This window comes from Panthera leo, chromosome B4 (assembly GCF_018350215.1).
Source record: "Panthera leo isolate Ple1 chromosome B4, P.leo_Ple1_pat1.1, whole genome shotgun sequence".
Taxonomy (NCBI): Eukaryota; Metazoa; Chordata; class Mammalia; order Carnivora; family Felidae; genus Panthera; species Panthera leo.
This window is the reverse complement of record NC_056685.1, coordinates 115057938-115078168: the sequence shown is the minus strand read 5'-3', so window position 1 is coordinate 115078168 and position 20231 is coordinate 115057938. Positions and strand designations below refer to the sequence as shown.

The 20231-nt window shown below is 43.2% G+C and overlaps 1 protein-coding gene across 1 annotated transcript in view; it reads right to left on the bottom strand.

The window, feature by feature from the left end:
* The window catches only part of PLXNC1 (plexin C1), a 148418-nt gene that overhangs the window by 64373 nt on the left and 63814 nt on the right, over positions 1-20231 (bottom strand). The window contains exons 6-9 of the mRNA XM_042947369.1: positions 15412-15565; positions 11833-11920; positions 9587-9689; positions 9344-9445 (exon numbers count right to left, since the gene is read on the bottom strand). Of these exons, the coding sequence (XP_042803303.1) occupies positions 9344-9445; positions 9587-9689; positions 11833-11920; positions 15412-15565 (447 nt within the window). The remainder of the gene's footprint in view (positions 1-9343; positions 9446-9586; positions 9690-11832; positions 11921-15411; positions 15566-20231) is intronic.

The window sequence follows — 20231 nt, the reverse complement described above, 5'->3', positions numbered from 1 at the left end:
AGCAAGCCAAATCCAGTCCATTGCCTGCCTTCGGATGGCCCGTGAAAAAAATGTCAAAGAAGTAATAATGTTCCACGACATGTGAGAATACATGCATTCTGATATTAGTGTCCACAAAGAAAGTTTTTCTGGATCACAGCCACACCTGTTCATTTACGTACTGCCTGCGGCTGCGTTCGCACTACAGGGACAGAATAGTTGTGGCAGGGACCGCGGGGCTCCCAACGCCTAAACCATTCACTGTCTGGCTCTTTGTAGAAAAAAATGTGCCAACCCTTGCACAGTACAAGTCCACTGCCCTTCTTAAGGAGGCAAGATGGGACTGTGTTTCGTTTCGTTTTATGTGAATCCCAACGAAGACTCACATACACATCCAAGTCGGCCGAGAGCCCCACGTTTCTTTCCGGACAGCCCTTCTGGATTCCTGTGTTTATACTGTGATATCTCCTCAAGCAAGATGTTCGAACACCCCCAAGTAAATGCTACTTCTCTACTCTCAGGAGAGGATAAAAAGAGCCTTATAACTAATGTAAAAAATATTTTCAGGGGGTTGTATTTTGCTCCTTAAATGGTTCTGGAAACACCATCAGAAGACCCACCACGTTGCCTTATGAACTTCTTATTTCTCCCTGAGCAGAGACAGCCCTGCTACTTCGAAAGGATTTTATTTTTAAACCTTATTGTTTAGAGAAGTTTCCATTGGCTGTCTACGATGAAATCCAGCCCGGTCTGTCTCTTGAAAGCCGATGCTTCCAGTCTATTTGCAAAGAGGGTCCGATTAGTTGTCCTTTGTTTGCTTGGAGAACCTCTCTTAATGTTAATAAGTGAGTTAAAGAGCCACCAAGAGGACCTCATCAAATCAACTGTGCAGGTGTACAAGGAAAAAAAGAAAACGAGAGGGTAGCTATATGGCTATCCTGTATGGCTGCAACAATTCTTAGAAATACAACATTTTCTATTTTTACTACTAAAGGTTTTTGAAAATCCTCTACAGACAGAAGGCAAAGAATGATCTCCCGACAAATGTTGCACACGCTTATTGTAGATCTATTTTATATTTTAATCAAGAGTTAATTTCACAGCCTGGCGTGAAGCAGCGGGCCCAGGAGCTGACACATAGTAGGGGTTAATTTAAAAACATAATCTAGTTTGATCCGAAAAGACACTTCCTTAAAGCCTTACAGTGAGATCCTGCCCTCATCTTAGGTCCAAGAATTTCCATATGTCAAATCAAAATGCCTCTGACAGCAACCTTCACAACCTGTGTTGTAAAGCAATTAACCTCAGAATAGTCTACTTCCTGTCAGCTACATTTTAAAGACCTAAGAGTTATTTCTAAATGGCTGCCCAATTGTAAATTATTTAATAAGGTCCTACGAACCTGGTTGCTCATGAGTTTAGATCACTCCCTATTTTGTATATGAGAGCACATTAGAAACTGGTTAATTCGGTGATTACAGAATACCCGGCTATTTTCATTTTTTTAAAACAAAGTCGTTCTAAGATATTGGAAACAGCACAACCACTAAGAAATAGTTATTTCTGAAAAGGTCTACGAGGATTGCTTCTGACAGTAAGAGTACTTTTTTTGTGAAGTCTGACGTCAACACAATTCAAATTACCATGACATTAATGGAGAAAATACTGCTATGATTGAAAAGAATATGGGAAAGAGGTGCATTAGGAAGGCTCAGTTTATTAAGACCAAATTGTACTCTATTAATCTGTTTAAAAAAAAAAAAAATCTGAATATAGCAAAGCTCTCTGTAGGCCTGGACCTGAATCGACACTCAGTAAAACGTCTCTCAGAGTTTCACTGGTGAAATTAGTTCAAACAGGACCGCATAAAAAGTCACATGGATTCAAAACCAGCTGGAAATCTGAAACCAAAGGACATTAGAGAGATGAAAGGTAGCACAACTAATTAAAGGAAAGTGTCCTGTAGGGCCCTACAGGGGTGAATATTTGGTTCGGCATTATTTAACATCTTTATTAATGACTGAGAAGGATGGAAGTAATGTATTCATGAAATGTATAAATTGAAAAGAGCAGTGACCGGCAGCGGCGATGGGCAAAGTATAAAAGGAGGTGAGACATGGAAAGAAAATCCAACGCCACCAAAGAAAAATTAGAGCACTAGATAGAACAACATGGTCCTCCGTCTGCTTTGCTCGGCCCCCAGGTGAACGCTCCTTCATGGGGTCCCCAGTAGAGGCCCCAGGAAACTTGGGACGTAACCTCCAGTTGGTCCCAGGAAGGACCAAGGGTCAGAACGGCAACTGAGATGGCCCTTGTGAAGGTCCTGTGCTGAGAGATCAAGGCTCATTTCTCTGACCCGGGGACCCTGAGGTGGGGCTGCCAAGGCCACTCCACAAAGGCGTCACTCTTGGCCACTGAACTTTTTGAATGTGGCAACACAGAACCGGGCTGGGTGACCGGGACTCCAAGACAGGTAACTCTTGGAGGTAACTCCTCCCCTCCACAGAGACCCCTGACTGCGAATTAGGCTCAGCCACTCCAAATCCACCCCTCTGCTGAGTTTCCAGTCAGCACGTGGTTCTTGCTGCTCCACTCTCCTACGGGCCTCAGTTTCCCATCTTGAGCCTCTTCTCCTCTCCCCGTCCTGGAGAGGATACCAGCCTGGCCTGGGTCTGAATCCTCCATTCTTTTTTTTTTTTTTTTTTTTTTTAATTTTTTTTTCAACGTTTTTTATTTATTTTTGGGACAGAGAGAGACAGAGCATGAACGGGGGAGGGGCAGAGAGAGAGGGAGACACAGAATCGGAAACAGGCTCCAGGCTCCGAGCCATCAGCCCAGAGCCTGACGCGGGGCTCGAACTCACGGACCGTGAGATCGTGACCTGGCTGAAGTCGGACGCTCAACCGACTGCGCCACCCAGGCGCCCCTGAATCCTCCATTCTGACCACACCCTGACCTCCCCTCCCCTCTGGAGGCTTCATACTAACACACTGCCTTCGTAGCCTGTCGCCCCACCCATGTCGGCACCACCGATGCCAAGAGAAGCCAATGTTAGTTTTCTCCCTTCCAGATTGACCTTTTCCATCAATATGACATCATTTAATACTTGTTTATATTCAATTGAGGTCATACAATGGAGAGTAGTGGTTAAAGCCGGGGGCTCTGGAGTCAGACTGCCTGGGTTCAAATCTCTTGCCTATTATTTACTACCTACTTACCCTCTATAAGCCAACATTTCTTCATCTATAAAATGGGAAAAAATAGGTCCATTGTGAGGCTTACAGAAACAGATATTCTGATCTCAGGATATAGCATCGGCTCAACAAATACAGGCCACCACTATTTAATTTAGTACGTTCTGGAACTCCTTCTTACATCTTCTTCTGATGTACATACACACTCAACTGCTTCATGAAAATGAATCTTCCTTCCTCCAAAATATTAGAAGTTCTACAGCGTAAGCTCCTTGAGGACACACATTGTGACCACCTGTCTAGCACATAGTAGGTGATCAATAAACACATTTTATTAAAAAAAGGTTTTTTATGTTTTATTTATTTTTGAGTGAAAGCAAGAGACAGAGAGAGAGACAGAGCTCAAGCGGAGGAGGGGCAGAGAGAGAGGGAGACACAGAATCCGAAGCAGGCTCCAGGCTCTGAGCTGTCAGCACAGAGCCCCATGTGGGGCTCGAACTCCCGAGCTGTGAGATTGTGACCTGAGCCGAAGTCAGACGCTCAACCGGCTGAACCACCCAGGTGCCCCTCAACAACCACATTTTATTTTATTTTATTTATTTTTTATTTTTTTTTTTTATTTTTGGGACAGAGAGAGACAGAGCATGAACGGGGGAGGGGCAGAGAGAGAGGGAGACACAGAATCGGAAACAGGCTCCAGGCTCCGAGCCATCAGCCCAGAGCCTGACGCGGGGCTCGAACTCACGGACCACGAAATCGTGACCTGGCTGAAGTCGGACGCTTAACCGACTGCGCCACCCAGGCGCCCCAACAACCACATTTTAAACGCACGGGTACATGAACAATTGCAGGTGAATCCCACAGCGCCTCGCACGTGCTACGCCCATAGAAGCTACTCCACAAGGTCTGTGTTAAACTTAATTTCACTTTTAGAGGTAAGGTCTCTGCAAGGGTCAGTGTGGATTACCTGTGAGAAATTAAAACGCACATTCAGAGGTGGAGGAGGATAAGACGAGGTGGTGCAAGGAAGAAAAAGTAAGAACCACGTGAACGTAAATCCCCCAAGGGCAGGAGACATGGCTTCGTAGGGCGTATTTCCACCCTAGAGAGACAAGCACACTGCAAGGAATAACACATATTATAGCCACACCGTATCATCGATCTTCACATCCTTTCTCCGAGAACAGGAAAGAGAGGGCAGCCACCTCTTCTCACAGCAGGTGGAGGCACCAGATAGAAGACTGTTTAAGAAAAGGAAGGAAAAGAGGTGAGTGCCGGGAGACAGGGCCAACCGTCTGAGACAGACCAGCCTTCAGAGCTGAAAATACTTCTCATCCAGAGGGCAAACCCAGGGTTTTGAGTTCATTTCCCTCTTTTGGTGGTACCTTTCCTTAATGCAGCCCCTCCCAATAAATGACAGCACATACGGGAAGGTCAGGTGAAGAGACTGAGGATACGGTCGTGACACCGTGAGGGCAGCAGGCCCAAACCGTGATCGCACCAGGAACCCCATGTCCTAAATGCTGTGTCCTTGGACGAGCAAATGCATACATTAAAAGACAAATGTCTCAAGTAGCATCCTACTGCTGCTGAAGAACAAAACCAAAACTCCTATGCCTGGTGTGGAAGACCCCAGAGATTCAGGCCACGGGGTCTTTTAGGCCTTGTGTCCCACAGGTTCCTGCATCCTTCTGTTCCAGGCAATTCAATTACGTGGGGTCTCCTATAACAGACGCCCTGGAATTTTCTGGCAACCCACTATACTTTTGCCTATGCTGGCCCCTCTGCTTAGAACACCCACTCCTCTGTTTTCATGTGTCTCGTCCCTCAACGGTTGGCTGAAATGCCATCTCTGTCTATCAATCCATCCATCAATCAAAGCCCTAACCAACCACACTGATTAAGTGTTTTTAGCTGCCAGGCATTGGGCTTAAATAAACAGGAATGACTAAGACAAGTCTGCAGGCACAGAGAGCCTCTCCGGGTTTTGTGTACTTTCTGGTACTTCTCCTATGTTAGTACTTTTTTTTATCTTATATTCTTACATGTGTACTTATGTATAAGATTCTTGAGATTGACAGAGACACATGTGTTTGATTCATCTGTGTCCTCCTCTTTGTACCCGTGAAGCTCAATATAATGGTGTCTACTGGGTGCTCAATACACATGTGTAGCAAGAGCCAATCCCAGCTCAGCATCATGAAGCCTAAGGTCGTGTCTGCACCATTCACATCTCCTGTCTCCAGTGCCTGGCAAACAGGAAGCACTCGATACATAGGTGACGTGGGAAGATGCATTGAGAGAAAGTTCTCAGTGGCTTCTCTGCTAGGAAAAGTGTTCACCACTTCATTTGAGGCCAACACAAGACCCGAACTGGAAACGCAGATTTACATATCCATGTGACAAGGAACGGCACTGGTGTATGCCAGAGCATGAGAAAGCCCTCCTGCGATCAATACTACTCCATTCCCTATTAACCCAAATCGAGAAGATTCTGTTCGAAGCCACATGTTAAAAAAAAAACATTCCAGGATCAACACAATACCTTTCTCCAAAGAAAGAAGGGTCATTCACACAGCAGCACTAAAGACATTGCCTGGGCTTTTGGTTATTTTCAGCCAGTTCCTTTAACCACATGGTGTCAAAGGTCAAAAGGAATGGGGAGACACAATGCAGGAAACCAGGATGCAGTGTCTTTTTTATAACATAAAAGAAATTTTAAAAGTCATTGCCTGGATCACCACTCAGCAATAAAAAGGAACACACTATTGACCCATAAAAGAACTTGGATGAATTTCCAGAGAATTATGTTGCGTTAAAAAGGCCAGTCCCAAAAGGACTCATTTTGGATGATTCCATTTAAATAGACTCTTTGAAATGATAAAATTATAGAAATGGAGAACAGATTAGTAGATGCCAGGGATCAGAAAGGGGGAGTGGGAGGGAGGAGGGAAGGGGAGTGTGGTGATAGAGCTGTTCTGTCCCTTGACTGTTGTCACTGTCAATATCCTGGTTGTGATATTGTGTTATGGGTTTTGCAAGATGTTACTATTGGGGGAAAGTGGGCAAAAGATATCGAGGGTCTCTCTTGTTTTCATACAAGTACATGTGAATCTACAATTCCCTCAAAATAAAAAGTTTAATTTTTTTCCCAAAAAGTCTTAAAAAAGAAAAGTTGGAAGACTCACACTTTCCGGTTTCAAAACTTATTACAAAGCTACAGTAATCAGAACAGTGTGACACAGGCATAAAGACAGACCTAAAGACTAGTGGAACAGAACAGATAGCCCAGAAGGAAACCCTTGCATATCTGGCCAAATGGTTTTTGATAAGGGAGCCAAGACCATTAAATAGGAAAAGGACGGACTTTTCAACAAATGGTGTTGGGAGAACTGGATATCCACATGGGAAAGAATGAAGTTGGATCTTTACCTTACACCATATATGAAAATTAACTCAAAATGGATCAAACACCTAAATGTAAGAATTAAAACTATATAACTCTTGGGGCTCCTGGGTGGCTCAGTCGGTTGATTGTCCAACTCTGGGTTTTGGCTCAGCTTGTGATCCCGTGGTTGGTGGGATCAAACCCCACGTTGGACTCTGCACTGGGCATGGAGTCTGCTTGAGATTCTCTCTCCCTCTGCCTCTGCACCTCCCCTGCCCTTTCTTTCTCAAAATAAATAAACATCAAAAAAAAAAAAAAACCCACCAAAAACCTATAAAACTCTTAGAAGAAAATATGGGAGAAAAGCTTCATGGCAACGGATTTGGCAATGGTTTCTTGGATGGGACACCAAAAGCACAGATTAAAAAAAGAGAGAGATAAACTGGACTTCATCAAAATTAAGAACTTCTGTGCATCAAAGGATACTATCAACAGAGTGAAAAGGCAACCTATGGAATGGGAGAAAATATTTGCAAGTCATGTGTCTGACAAGATGTTGATATCCAGAATCTATAAAGAACTCCTATAACTCCATAACAACAACAAAAAACAAACCACCTGATTAAAAAATGGGCAAAGGACCTGAATAGACGTTTCTCCAAAGAAGATACACAGATGGCCAACAAGCGCATTGTAAGATGCTCAACATCACTAATCTTTAGGGAATACAAATCAAAACCACAATGAAATACCACCTTATATCCACTTACAATGGCTACCATTAAAACAACAACAACAACAGTAACACAAAAATAACAAGAGCTGAGAGGATTTGGAGAAATTGGAATGCTTGCACACGGTTGGTGGGAATCTAAAACGGCAGACTACTATGAAAAACTGCATGGCATTCCCCTCCAAAATTAAAAATAGAATTACCTTATGATTCAGCAATTCCCCTTTTGGATATATACCCAGAAGAATTGAAAACAGCCTTCAAGAGATATTTGTACACCTATGTTTATTGCAGCATTATTTACAATAGCCAAAAGATAGAGGCAACCCAAGTGTCCATCCACAGATGAATGGAAAAACAAAATGTACTATAGACACACAGTGGAATATTTTTCAGCCTTAAAAATAAGGAAATTCTGACCCATGCTGATATGGATGAACCTGGAGGACATCACGTTAAATGAAATAAGCCAATGACCAAAAGAAAAATCCTGTATGATTCTACTTACATGAAGTCCCTAGTGTAATCAAATTCATAGAGAGAGGAAGTAGAATGGTGGTTGCCAGGGGCTGGGGGTGGGGGAAGAGAAAACGGGAAGTTATTTTTTAATGGGCATGAGGTTTCAGTTTTGCCAGATGAAATATGTTCTGGGGATGGTTGGTGGTGATGGTCGCACAACTGTGTGAAGGTATTTAACACTACTGAGCTGTACGCTTAAAAGTGGCAAAGATGTAAACTGTGTTAGGTGTGCTTTACTAAACTCGAAAAAAAAAAAAACCCAACTAAAATGACAACAAAGGATAAATTTAATTTTTTAAAAAAGCCACCGCCTCCTTGATCCAAATACCTGTCACTACGCCTTTGTTTTAGAAGCCAATGGTAAGAGAAGAGAAGCCCACCCCTTAATAAAACCTCAAAGACTTTTCAAATCTGGAGATATTGGCACACCGAGCCTTTCTAATGCCTTTAATTAACTTCATAATCCATCATGATTCACGTTCCCTCTCCCTGTTAGTTATTCACCTAAAGTTACCATCAACTTTTCGGTAGTGATGAAAAATGTGCTACTTATCTATATTGGCACTTGACCTTAAATAACAGCAAATGGATACATCGAAGCCATAGATTAGTCATGAAATAGAAAACCAAGCCTTTTTTAGAAAAAGAAATGTTGTTTTTAATTTGTCTGCTCCTGCTAGACCTCCCGATTAATAAGATCGAGAACTTACCCTTTCTTGTTTGTCACCACATAGCACATGCTCAATTAACTTCTGTCAACTCACTGAAGCCAGTCATTCTAAGCATGGCCACTATTGTCTGCCCAGAAACGTTTACACGGTCATGTCCTTTTTTTCCCAAACATGTCTGTTGGTGGAACTTGGTGGTTTACTATGATGAAAATAAGAGGAATTTCCAAGGAAATTTCATGGAAAATATCTTTCCATGAAAAAAATTCAGGGGGAAATGGGGGGAGATGTGGGTGTGTGTATATATATGTATGTACATATGGATGTATGGATATATGTATATGGTTGATACATACATATATATGTATACACACACATATGGCAACAACTCTTTGTTTTGGCACTATTAACTCTGGGTTAGATCATCTCTATAACGTAAAGATGGGCAATCTGAATGAGGTTAGTTTGTATACTTTGCATAGACTCCCCTCACCCCACATAACCCCCAGGAATACAACTGTAATACGTGGTTCGAATCGAAGTCCCCTCAGTGCTATGTGTTGCATGCTTCCTTCTACCTCCTCCTGAGTGAGCCACAAAGTCACCTTTAAAATTTCACTCCTCCTGGAACAATATCATTTTTCATAATTATAGAATTTTAATTTCTTTTATGTGAGTGTGCAGCCTTTGATGTATTGAGCCAATTAAGGGAAACTTGGTTAAAAATCAAAAGTAGAAAAGGGAATTTTTGTAGAAAGTCAAACAGGGAATTTTTAAAAGGAACCCAGAGCAGTGAGGAGTTGTTATTGTCATCTAAAGGGGATTTTTTTCCCCCATGATCAGCACAAAACTAGGGTCTGACCTGCAAGCCCGGGTTGGCTCCACTACTCCTATTCTCGGTGAATCTTCCTCCTCCCGCAGTCTTGGATGGTGCCCGTTTCTCAACGGCAACTTGACAGTGTTCCTGAAATGAAGAATATCCCTTCAACATCCAAGCAGTTGGGAAATTTAGAGTTTGAAACAAACACAAAAGACAGACTGGGACTGGGCGGTCACCAACACTTATTTCTGGTTCAACCTTGTAATACCAAAAATGGCACTTTACCTGGTTTGTCTTGTAATCAGATGGGTCACAAGCTGTGAAGGGGTGGATACACTTTCTCTCACTTTTACACCAAGCACAGTCAGTTCCAATACACGCTGGGCATCTGGCAACACGGAAAACCAACTTAATTCCAAATCTTTAGGAAAATGTTCATGCCCTAGAATTTCCCTCCGTGATGCAGGGTGCAAGCATTTAAAACAAGAAAGAAGAAAAAAAAAAAAATCCCTGGACAGAGTAGGATGAACCCAGGGGAGGGAGGACAGTCCTTTGAGGATAGAGCACCGACTTTGTGCCCTGCTCTGGGCAGCCCTCAGGGCTGATGGACTGTCATGACACCTTTGGGGGTGTTGCCATGGGAACCCGAAGCCAGGGTCACCTGCTGTGCTGGTGGATAACAGGAACCCACTGGCTCTGTTTCTGAATCCAGTTCTGCTATTTGTCTGCCCTCAGGTAAGTTTCCCCTCCGGAGACTCACCTTCCCCGCCCTGCCCTCACTCACTAGAGCTGTAACTAACACCCCCACTGCCTGGAAGGTACGAGACCGAAAGTGTCACCTGGCAAGCGGAGGGAATGGGGTGCCAGCGTTTGCTTTTTAACCAAATGAAGGAAGAACTGTGTCTACTCATCAAATAACCTATCATGTGAGGATAACAGTAGAGGACTTGAAAAGCATGTTGTAGGAAAATCAGAGTTGAAGGAACAATAAAAACAGACTCTGAGGTTGGTCTGGAAACACAGCCATGGGAGGCCAGGGGAAGACTTGGCCTGGGACAGTGAGAGGGCCAGTGTAGGGAGAAGAGACACCATTCATATTTCACAGATTCTTCAAGAAATGTCAAAGCATTCGGAGCTTCTGACCTATAGAAACTGCAGACTCATGGGAGTGTTTATCCAGGCACCTAAGTGAGCTAGAAGCAGGCTTGTGATTTGCATTCCCATCGCGGCCCCTTAGGCACGAGTATACTAAGTGTAATGTACTAAGTGTTGTACTAAAGGACCAGGTACTCAAGGAAAGGGCACACTCACCCTCTGGGGAGCTGTGGGTCTGAGGTCTGGTTCTTAATTACCTAACTGTGGGCCCCAGGGCAAGTCACTTCCTTCCGCCTGGCCTCTACACTGGGGATGGGGGACCCGCTTTACGTTTCAACTCTCTTTGAACTATGCATTTTTTTTTTGTTAACTCTCCCCCTCTTTTCCTATTTTCACAGACTTCTGAGGCTTTCTGTATCAAGTTTACGCCCCCCCGCCCCCGCTATATTCATTCAGTTTATTTGTTAGAAACAACTGAACTCAGCCCCTCTTTCAGAGTACCCTGGGTAAAGATGAGGTCCAGAGGCCCCTGTTTGGATAGCTGTAGAGTGGCCCTCCAACCCAGTTTTGAGTCTGAGTTCATTTTCCCCACGGCAACAGTGGTTCCCAGGCCAAAAGAAACATTCAATACCCACATAGTTGGTCAATCAAACCACTGAACGAGCTATAGAATCACTAATAACACGGCTTCCCGTTGTTTCCATGGGAACCTCCATCCCACCTTTCGACTGGAAAATCATGCATCTGAGAAACACATTTCCTCCCTGTCTTGTCTCTGCTTGAGAAGCAAGGAGTGAGGCGTGGCCCTAAATCAGGGGAGGTACACAGCCCAACAGGGCAAAAGGTGGCACAAAAAAGTGGGGGAACAGAGCTAACATGTTCTTTTTAATTTTAAATGTTTTATTTATTTTTGAGAGAGAGCGAGCGAGGGGGGAAGGGACAGAGATCATGACCCGACCGAAGTTAGATGCTCAATGGACTGAGCCACCCAGGTGCCCCAAACATGTTCTTTCGATGAAAGAGAGTTCATCTTGATCTTCTCCTTGATGATTTCCCTGGTCTTATGCTCACACCCTCTCCCCTGACTCAAATTCCCAAAGCCATTCGGCTCAGGGGGGAACATAGCACCCCTTCTGCTGTATTTTCTTCAGAGTGCCTGTCCGTCTGGGGAAAACGCATTTCCCTGTCGGTAGCAACACTTAAGCACAGTTGTTTGCTCCTTAGCTGCTGCACCTTACTTATTAGGGCTTGAACGAGCCGGCTTATTAGCTCAGGGGCCCTCCGATCTCCCCCTTCTATCTCCCATCAGGCCATGCTCCAAAAGGCACTTTAGAAAGTTCTACTCCGCAAAAGAATTCTTTCGGAAATGGAGGCGTAAAGCATATAAATAAATTAAAACCAATGAGAGAATACTTAAATTTCAAATAAAATCTTACTCTCTGAATGATGAGCAGTTGGTAAAGTTGAATCTTTTTGATAAATGCCAAGAACCGGAGGAGAACGTCATGTTGACAGCTAAAACATCTGGAGCAAAGGGGGAAAAAAAATGTCAATTATGGTGGAGTCCCGCTATCGTCAAGCAAAGCTGTAAATGCAAAAAATAAATATTTTTGCCTCCTTTGCATAGAGGGTGGGGGGGTGCCAGCTGTTTGCTAACATTTCAATCAGTATGTGGTTCCTTCCCGTGGGCCATTCACGTCAGGCAGCCCAAGCGCACAGCACAAGCCTCCAAACAGACCCGGGCCCACCTTGTGTTCCAAGCCTCCCACGGATAATCACTAGGAAAAAGCCATTTTACAGCCCATTTACATCTCATACTCTCCCCGGGATCACTATCTCAGCTTGCAATTGGCCACAGCATAAGAATCAAACAAGTCACCAAGCAAGAACTGCCTAGAACACGATAACCAGAAACGTTAGAGAGCAAATCCTGTACCTTCAGCAAAATCCACGCTACCAACCTTTGCCTAACAAACCCTAAGCGTGGTTCCCATGGGCTGGGATCCATGATCCGCTTGGAGTCAACTGTCACCAGATCAACCATCAGAGTTGTCTTATTTGCTTTTGGAAACGTACTCATTGGCTAGAACACCCTCAAAAGGGTAGAGAAACAAGAAAGATAAAAACCGTGCTGAATCAGCATTAGAGAAACGTCCTATTTCCTGTAGGTCTTTAACTTACATATTCTATCCAAGGTGGTTCCCAAACCCAGCTGTGTATCAGAATCACTTGAGAAATTGATGAAAATAGAGATTCCAGAGCCACGCTTCTAGAGGTTCTGATGTAACACACCTGGGGAGCACCTGGGACTCTGTGGTTGGCAATGTTCCCCATGACATGATCGGTAGACAGCCAGGTTTGGGTGCCGCAGCCTGGACAGCACCTGTCAAAGCCTACTGCACCCAAGCACAGCGCTCAGTGAGGTTTTCACTGTCCTCCATTTGGGGACAACATCGTCTTCCTTTTATGAGTTAATGTAGACCAAGGACGATACTTTAAAAATGAAGGCTTTCCGTGATAAAATAAGAAGTGGCCTAAGTTTGTTGGCATCCTTACTTTCCTTACTGAAATTTTATTAGTGTGTGATTCCCAAGGTCTGGGAAGATACTTCTCTACGGCAGTAAAATTCATGCTAAAAGCCAGGATGCCACATCGAATTCTGCTCACATTAAGTGATTACATGTGAAGTGTGATAACCCTCTGTTGTAAAGACAAGGAGGCTTGGAGGGTTGGCATGACCCCTCAGCAAGAGCATTTGCACAGCCACTTGTAAATGTTAGTAGAATGGACATATGGACAGTAAGCCTGAGAGACTCCCAGCGAAAATACGTTCCAGTGTTCAATGATGAACACCAGGAAAAGTTGTAATTTTCTTCATGTCAGCTACGCACAAAACACTACTGGGAAATATCAGAAGGAAACTAATATATTTGATCTCTGCTCTGGTAGCATTTACAGTTATTCAGGAAGACATAGAATGAATTAGGTGAAAAAAAAAAAAAAAAAACCCAACGATAGGACAGACAAGGAAACATCCCGTGAGAGTGGTCTGAGTTCCATGCAGCACCTGGCTACCAAGAAGGGGGTGACTGTGGGGACCTCAGAGGGTGCCAGAAATACCGTGGATTGTTATGAAGGAGGTGACATTCCCTCCCATGTTTCAAAGCAGAAGGGCAATAGGATTTGATGAAAGGGGTGAGGGCAGAGACAGAGGTTTGGCAATGACCACTGACCGGCTGAGCGCAAGAGGTGGGAAGTGAGTTTGTTTGCCGGCTCAGAACATGCAAGGCCTTCAAAGAAAAGGGCAGGCAAAGGTCGAGTGCAACTGATGGAGGCCCTAAAAGCAACCAACTTAGCTTTACCAGGTGATCTCCGATACTTGGAAAGCAGATTTTACACATGAGCAAGAGCTGCATTTTAACGAGCAAAATTAACTAGAAGCGTATCACAAAGGCTGCACAGTGTAAACAAAGAAAAGTGGAGAATTGGAATCATTTTCCAAGCAATTCAATCCCAAGCCAGCACCATGAGCCGACATTTGTAAGCTTGGGTCTCTGGTCTGGCACACTGAACTCCCTTTGGAGCGGTTGGGGATTAACCGAGTGACACCAGCTCTCCTCTCCACTGTGATGGTCACCCATTTTAGGAGACCTGCACCAATACTGTGACCTTACTTCTAGTGTTTCTTGCCCGCAGGGATTCATGAATCCTCAGTGTGTCCACTTTAGCCCCCCACCATCTCTGGAATCTACCAATTTCTCTACACCCCCGCCTGACTCTGTGCCAGCCCTCACTGTCACCCTCACCCGGATCACTGCAACAGCTTTTCTTCTATCTGCTTTTTCAGAACCCTCTCCTTCCCTCCTCCAGCCATCCTCCACTTTGGCCATTCAACAAAAATTTATTGAGTATAAATGATTAATTTGTGCCAGACACTCTAAACCTTCTTTGCTATCCATTTTCTTTTAATTTTTTAATTTTTTTTTTTTTTTTTTTTTTTTGAGAGAGAGAGAGAGAGAGAAAGAGATCGAGCACACAAGTAGGGGAGGGGCAGAGAGAGAGGGAGACAGAGAATCCCAAGCAGGCTCCGCACTCTGAGCACAGAGCCCAACACGGGGCTCAATCTCCCAAACCATAAGATCATAACCGGAGCCAAAATCAAGAGCTGGACACTTAACCAATTGAGCCATCCAGGCACCCTGGTATCCGTTTTCTATCACTCTGCTCTCTACCTCTCCCTACCCCATTTGCCTTAACCATATAGAGCCTCTTTTGGCTCCTCAAACAAAGCCTTTTCTCTCTTTCTAACCATCACACTAGTTGGTCTCTGCCTGGAATACTCTTCCCCCTTTCCTTTGGCTCAACTCTACTCATCTTCCAGGAAGCTTTCCTTGTCCCCTCAGCGACCCTCCAGGTTCAGTTAGGTGCCCTTTTCCTGTGCTTCCCATGGTTCTGTACGTCCCCTGCATTTACACACTACACTGTGATGAGCCCTTTGTCTATCTTTACTCCAACAGGCTACAAATACTGTAAGGGTCACGTCTAACTTGTTTGGTCACTGTATCCCTGGCACCTAGCACAGTGCCCGGCGCACCGTAGATATTCAATAAATACTTCCTTTCTGCATGAATGCAATCATCTTAAGATGATAGAACATTGGTTATTCTCTTTTCTCATCTCACCAAGGGCATTCCCAGCCTCTCAGATCTCTGAATTATCTGAACCATTTGGGGTAGGGTCAGTCCAATGGTCTCCAGCTTCTCCACTCTCCCATCCAGCATACCCTGCTCTGTCATTCTCCAGTCACACGTCAGAGTGGGATCCTGGAATCATGCAATGAGGTAGGGCAGAGGTGAGCAAAACCGAGGGAAGAGCAGGAGGTAAGCAGACAGCGAGTCTAAAGGGTGGGAATGTATAAATCCCCTGACATTCAACTTGCTTCCTGGGCAATCTGAACTCAGGAGGTTCTCTTGCCTTCCTCACTTTCAAACAAAAAAAGAGCAGAGTCCACTTACCTTTGTAGGTTGCTCTGGTGGGCATGTTGCAGGTACAGACCCTGCCCGGCGGACTTCTACCCTTGCAGAGCTCCCTGCCCGTGTCCAAGTTCTTCACCACGCACTTCCACTCCGACCGTCTCGGAGGGAGGCTTCCGACCACAGTCACTGTAGTCTGTGTGGGGAAGAAGATAATTCAGGAACCACGTCATTGTTCTTGCTCCCTCTCCATCCATCCTAGAGCTTCAAGTGAACTCGCCCTCTGACATGCCAGAGAAAGAGAATCTCTCAGCGGATATAAAGAAAGAGACGTTTTATCGACTATTTGATTTGCCCTTTAGTGAATCACATATTCATATTCTTGGACCACTTTTTGGCTCTGTGTATATTTTTCTTATCATTTTTAAGAGCTCTCTGTATAAGATATTAATCTTTATCTGTCTTATTTCTGACACATGTTTTCTCCTAATCTACTGTTTGTCTTGCAACTTGTATGTGTGGTATCTTTTTTTTTTTTTTTAAATTTTTTTTTTTTTAACGTTTATTTATTTTTGAGACAGAGAGAGACAGAGCATGAACAGGGGAGGGTCAGAGAGAGGGAGACACAGAATCTGAAACAGGCTCCAGGCTCTGAGCTGTCAGCACAGAGCCCGACGCGGGGCTCGAACTCACAGACCGTGAGATCATGACCTGAGCGGAAGTCGGCCGCCCAACCGACTGAGCCACCCAGGTGCCCCTGTGTGGTATCTTTTACCCCACATGACATGTTTTTATGTAATCAAAGCAGCGTTTTTGTCTTGGTTATAAAGTTATTCTCAAATTTTAGCTTGTAGACAAATATGAAATTGTTTCCCCATCTTTGTTTTGTTTGTTAAACTTACATATGTAATATATCTGGAATTTATTTTTGTATATAGTATGAGGTAAGGGTCCAAACTTTATTTTCATCCAGATGGTTAATCAGCTATGTCATAACCATTTACTTTAAAAAATACCCTCCTTTTCCCACTGAACTGAAATACCACTTTTGTCATATATTAAATTACCCTATGTCTGGAATCTATTTCTGAATTCTGCTCTGTTTCAACTATCTATTGATTTACTTCTATTACAATGTCAAGCTTTTACTACTGTGACTTTAAATATATTTAACATCAGAAAAGGCAAACCTTTACTTATTTAGCTTTAATTTCCCAATTTCCTTAGCATCTCCTAGACATTATTCTTCCACAGAAACTTTAAGATTATTTTATTCAAATGGGGTGAGGAGATTATGAGTTTAACTGGAATTGTACTAACTATATGCATCAATTTCGGGAGGTCTTATGTATTTGTGGTATTAAGTAGTCCCATCCAAACACATGATTTTTTGTTTTTTTAATTTGCTTCTGTTTGGTCCAGGGTTTATTTAAGAGAATACCTTGATTTCCCAGGGACTAAGTTACATTTTTCATTTCTTTATTTCTTCCTGGTAATGTTACTATCGTTAAAGAAGGTGATCTACGAAATCTACTTTTATTTTATTAAAAAAAAATTTTTTTTTAATGTTTATTTATTTTTGAGACAGAGAGAGACAGAGCATGAACAGGGGAGGGTCAGAGAGAGAGGGAGACAGAATCTGAAACAGGCTCTGGGCTCCGAGCTGTCAGTACAGAGCCCGACGCGGAGCTCGAACTCACGGAACGCGAGATCATGACCTGGGCTGAAGTCGGACGCTCAACCGACTGAGCCACCCAGGCGCCCCCGAAATCTACTTTTAACACTAAGGTTTTATTTGTGATCAAACATATGATTAAAGTTTTGGGGCGGGAGGCTGTGTGTGTGTGCACACAAATGGACACAAAAAGAAAATCTTGAAATTTCCCCTAAAGCAACTTTTTCCCAAATGAATTATCTAAAGAAACAAGGCAGCCAGTTCTCATGTTGAAACAGGAAAATCATCCCACCACAAGAAAGAAAAAACTACACGATGTGATAGAGGTGTTAATGTTATGGTGGTAATTATATGGCAATACATCAATGTATCAAACCAACCTGTTGTACACCTTAAACTTACACGATGTCATATGTGATTATATTTCAGTTAAAAAAAAAAAGAAAATGAAGGTCAGAAAAAAAAGGAAATTAAAGGAATTAATAGGCCAGTGGTGGACCCCTTTTGCGTCAGGTGCAGGAAAGGGATCTGGTGGAAAGGTGAGCTAGCTAAGCATTAGGAAGACGGGAGCAGAGGAATTGGAAACCCTACCGCCTACCATGAAGAGCTACACTTCCGGACAGCCTGGGAGATGTCCATCTTCTGTTATACTTCTGACCTTCACCCAGACTTTCCGTACGGTCAGCTCAAACTCTGCTGTCTTGTCTTCCAATAAGCTTGCTATGTCTGTTTTAGTCCTGGGGTCACTGCCATCCTGCTATTTTCAAAACATTGTTTCTCAGCCATATAGTCTTGCTGGAGAAGGCAAGTTCTTATGAACCAGCTTCAACTGAACTAAAGTCCAACTACCTCTAGCAGACATGAGCACGGGGACGAACCCCAATCCACTCCCACTAGCTCACCTGTAGCAAATGGCTGAGCTCTTATTCATGGTGCCTTCTTCAGCCCAGCATTTATATCCGCTCACACATCTTAGCATACGGTCACATCACCTACTATCCTGTATACATATAGGCCTTAAATTCATTTAATTGCTCAAACACTACAACAGAATCAGAAATTTTTTTGAAATCAGTTTCTCACCAGATTTAAAATTTCACATTTCCTTCCAGTTCTCACATAGTTTTTAGGTAACAGTAATCATCGCCTTTATTTATTCCATATTTATCAAGCTCTTAACACGTGCTGAACGTTGCATGTGGTGTTGAATACTTTAGTGAACCCAACAGCTATCGTCCCTGCCCTCAAAGAGCTTATAGTCTAGCAGAACTGTGACATTTCAGAAACCAGAGGGCCACAGGGTATGAAGAGATCATCAACAGACGATAGAAGCCTGGACCCAGATGGTACAGTGGAGACGGAAACCAATGACCGATTCAAGATATCCTTTAGAAGTCGCGTGGGGCGGGACTGGAATTAGAGCATGTGGATAGGGAGGATTTTGGTTAGAAAAATGGAGGCAAGTACCCTGTACTGAAATGGAACACACAGAGGCAGGGGCAGACTTTGGGTGGAAAGTGTAAGCTTTCAATTTTGGATGTGTTTAGTTCAAGACACTTGTATAATGATGACGAGGTGTGTCAAGTTAGATATGGGCCTGAAGCTCAGAGGAGCAATCTGGGCTAAAGATAAAGGAGACAAGAACATAGAGATGATATATAAAGCCATGGGAATGGATAAAATTATCTACAGACAATGTATAGAGCTAAAGACAGGAACAACCCAAATGGGGTCTGAACTCCAGTATTTAGAGTTAGGGAGAGAAGAAGCCAGCAAGGGAGGCTGAGGCATGGCCAGAGAGAAGGAAGAGAGCATGGATAGGGTATGCCGTGTGTGTGTGTGGGGGGGGGGGGGTGGGGGAGGGCAATGGAAGTGGGCATTTCAAGAACGCAGCCAACAGGCCAAGTAAGATGAGGACTTACAGCATCTACCGAATGGCTACAAGCAATTCACTGGTGACCCCAGCAGGAACAGTCTCAGGGGAATATTGGGACAGAAGCCAGGTTGGAGTTGATCTTGAAAATAGCAAGTTTTTTCAAATGTAGTGAAAGAAGAGGATAGTCAGGGAGGTGAAGGTATTTTTGTGTGAGTGCGGGTTCCAGGCAAGTACAGAGAAATAGCTGATGCCTTGGCTTAATAAAGCCAACTTGGGAATCCTTACCAGGCGGACAGCTCCTTCTCCAGAAAAGCTGGATAAAGAGGGAAGGAAGACACAAAGAGTCAGATGAGACAGAAAGTTTGAATGTCAATTAGCTAGTAACGTCCATGGGGCCAGAGAGCTCACTGCATTCTAGCAACAAACCTTATTTTATTTAACCACTCCCCTTACTGCCAAAGAGATCGGTTCTTTCCAGGTTTCTCAGTCTACAAAAGCTACCGCAATGGCCTCTGCATTCTTTTGGTTTTCCTTCTTTCAAGTTACTTCTTCAGAATTTGAAGACTGGAATTTGTGCTTCAAGCAGAATGAATATACTTATGCCTTTGGAAACATCACAGCAAATTGCTCTCCAAAAAGGCTGTGCTAATTGGCATGGCCAACACTAGGTGTTAGCATATCTTATCATTTTAATTTGTATTTATTTGATAACTAGTGAAGTTGAACATATTTCCTTAACTATGCCTAACTCCCTAAACCTCCTCTTGTGAGAATATATGCTTCTTTCTGCCCACTTTTTTGGTGTCTTGGAGTTTTTTTTTTTTAACTTCTCCTAGCTTTAATATCTTACAATTAATATTTTGCCTATTGCAAATGTTTTCCTGAAGTATGTGCTTTAGTTATTTTTATTGTATAGATTCTTTTAAATGTCAAGTATATGAATATGTTTCTTTTGTTATTACATACTACATTGCTTCAGAGCTAAGAAAATTTTATTTCCAATTATCAGGTACTCCATTCTACTTTCTGGGGTTTTTTTGTTTTGGCTTTTTATGTGGATTTCTTAGTTTAAATTTTACTTTTGTATTTAACATAAAATATGAATTATGTTTCCATATTTGAAGTCTATTATTTTAGTGCCTTTTGGGAAAAGTTCTTTTATTTCCTCTTATTTTATGATACCTGATCTTTACAATTTTTACATTTATTTCTGAGCTTTCTTGTCTATTCCTAGGATCTCCAGTCCTTTTTTTTTTTTAAAGATTTTTTTTTTAATTAGAGAGAGAGAGCACACAAGAGCGGGGGCGGGGG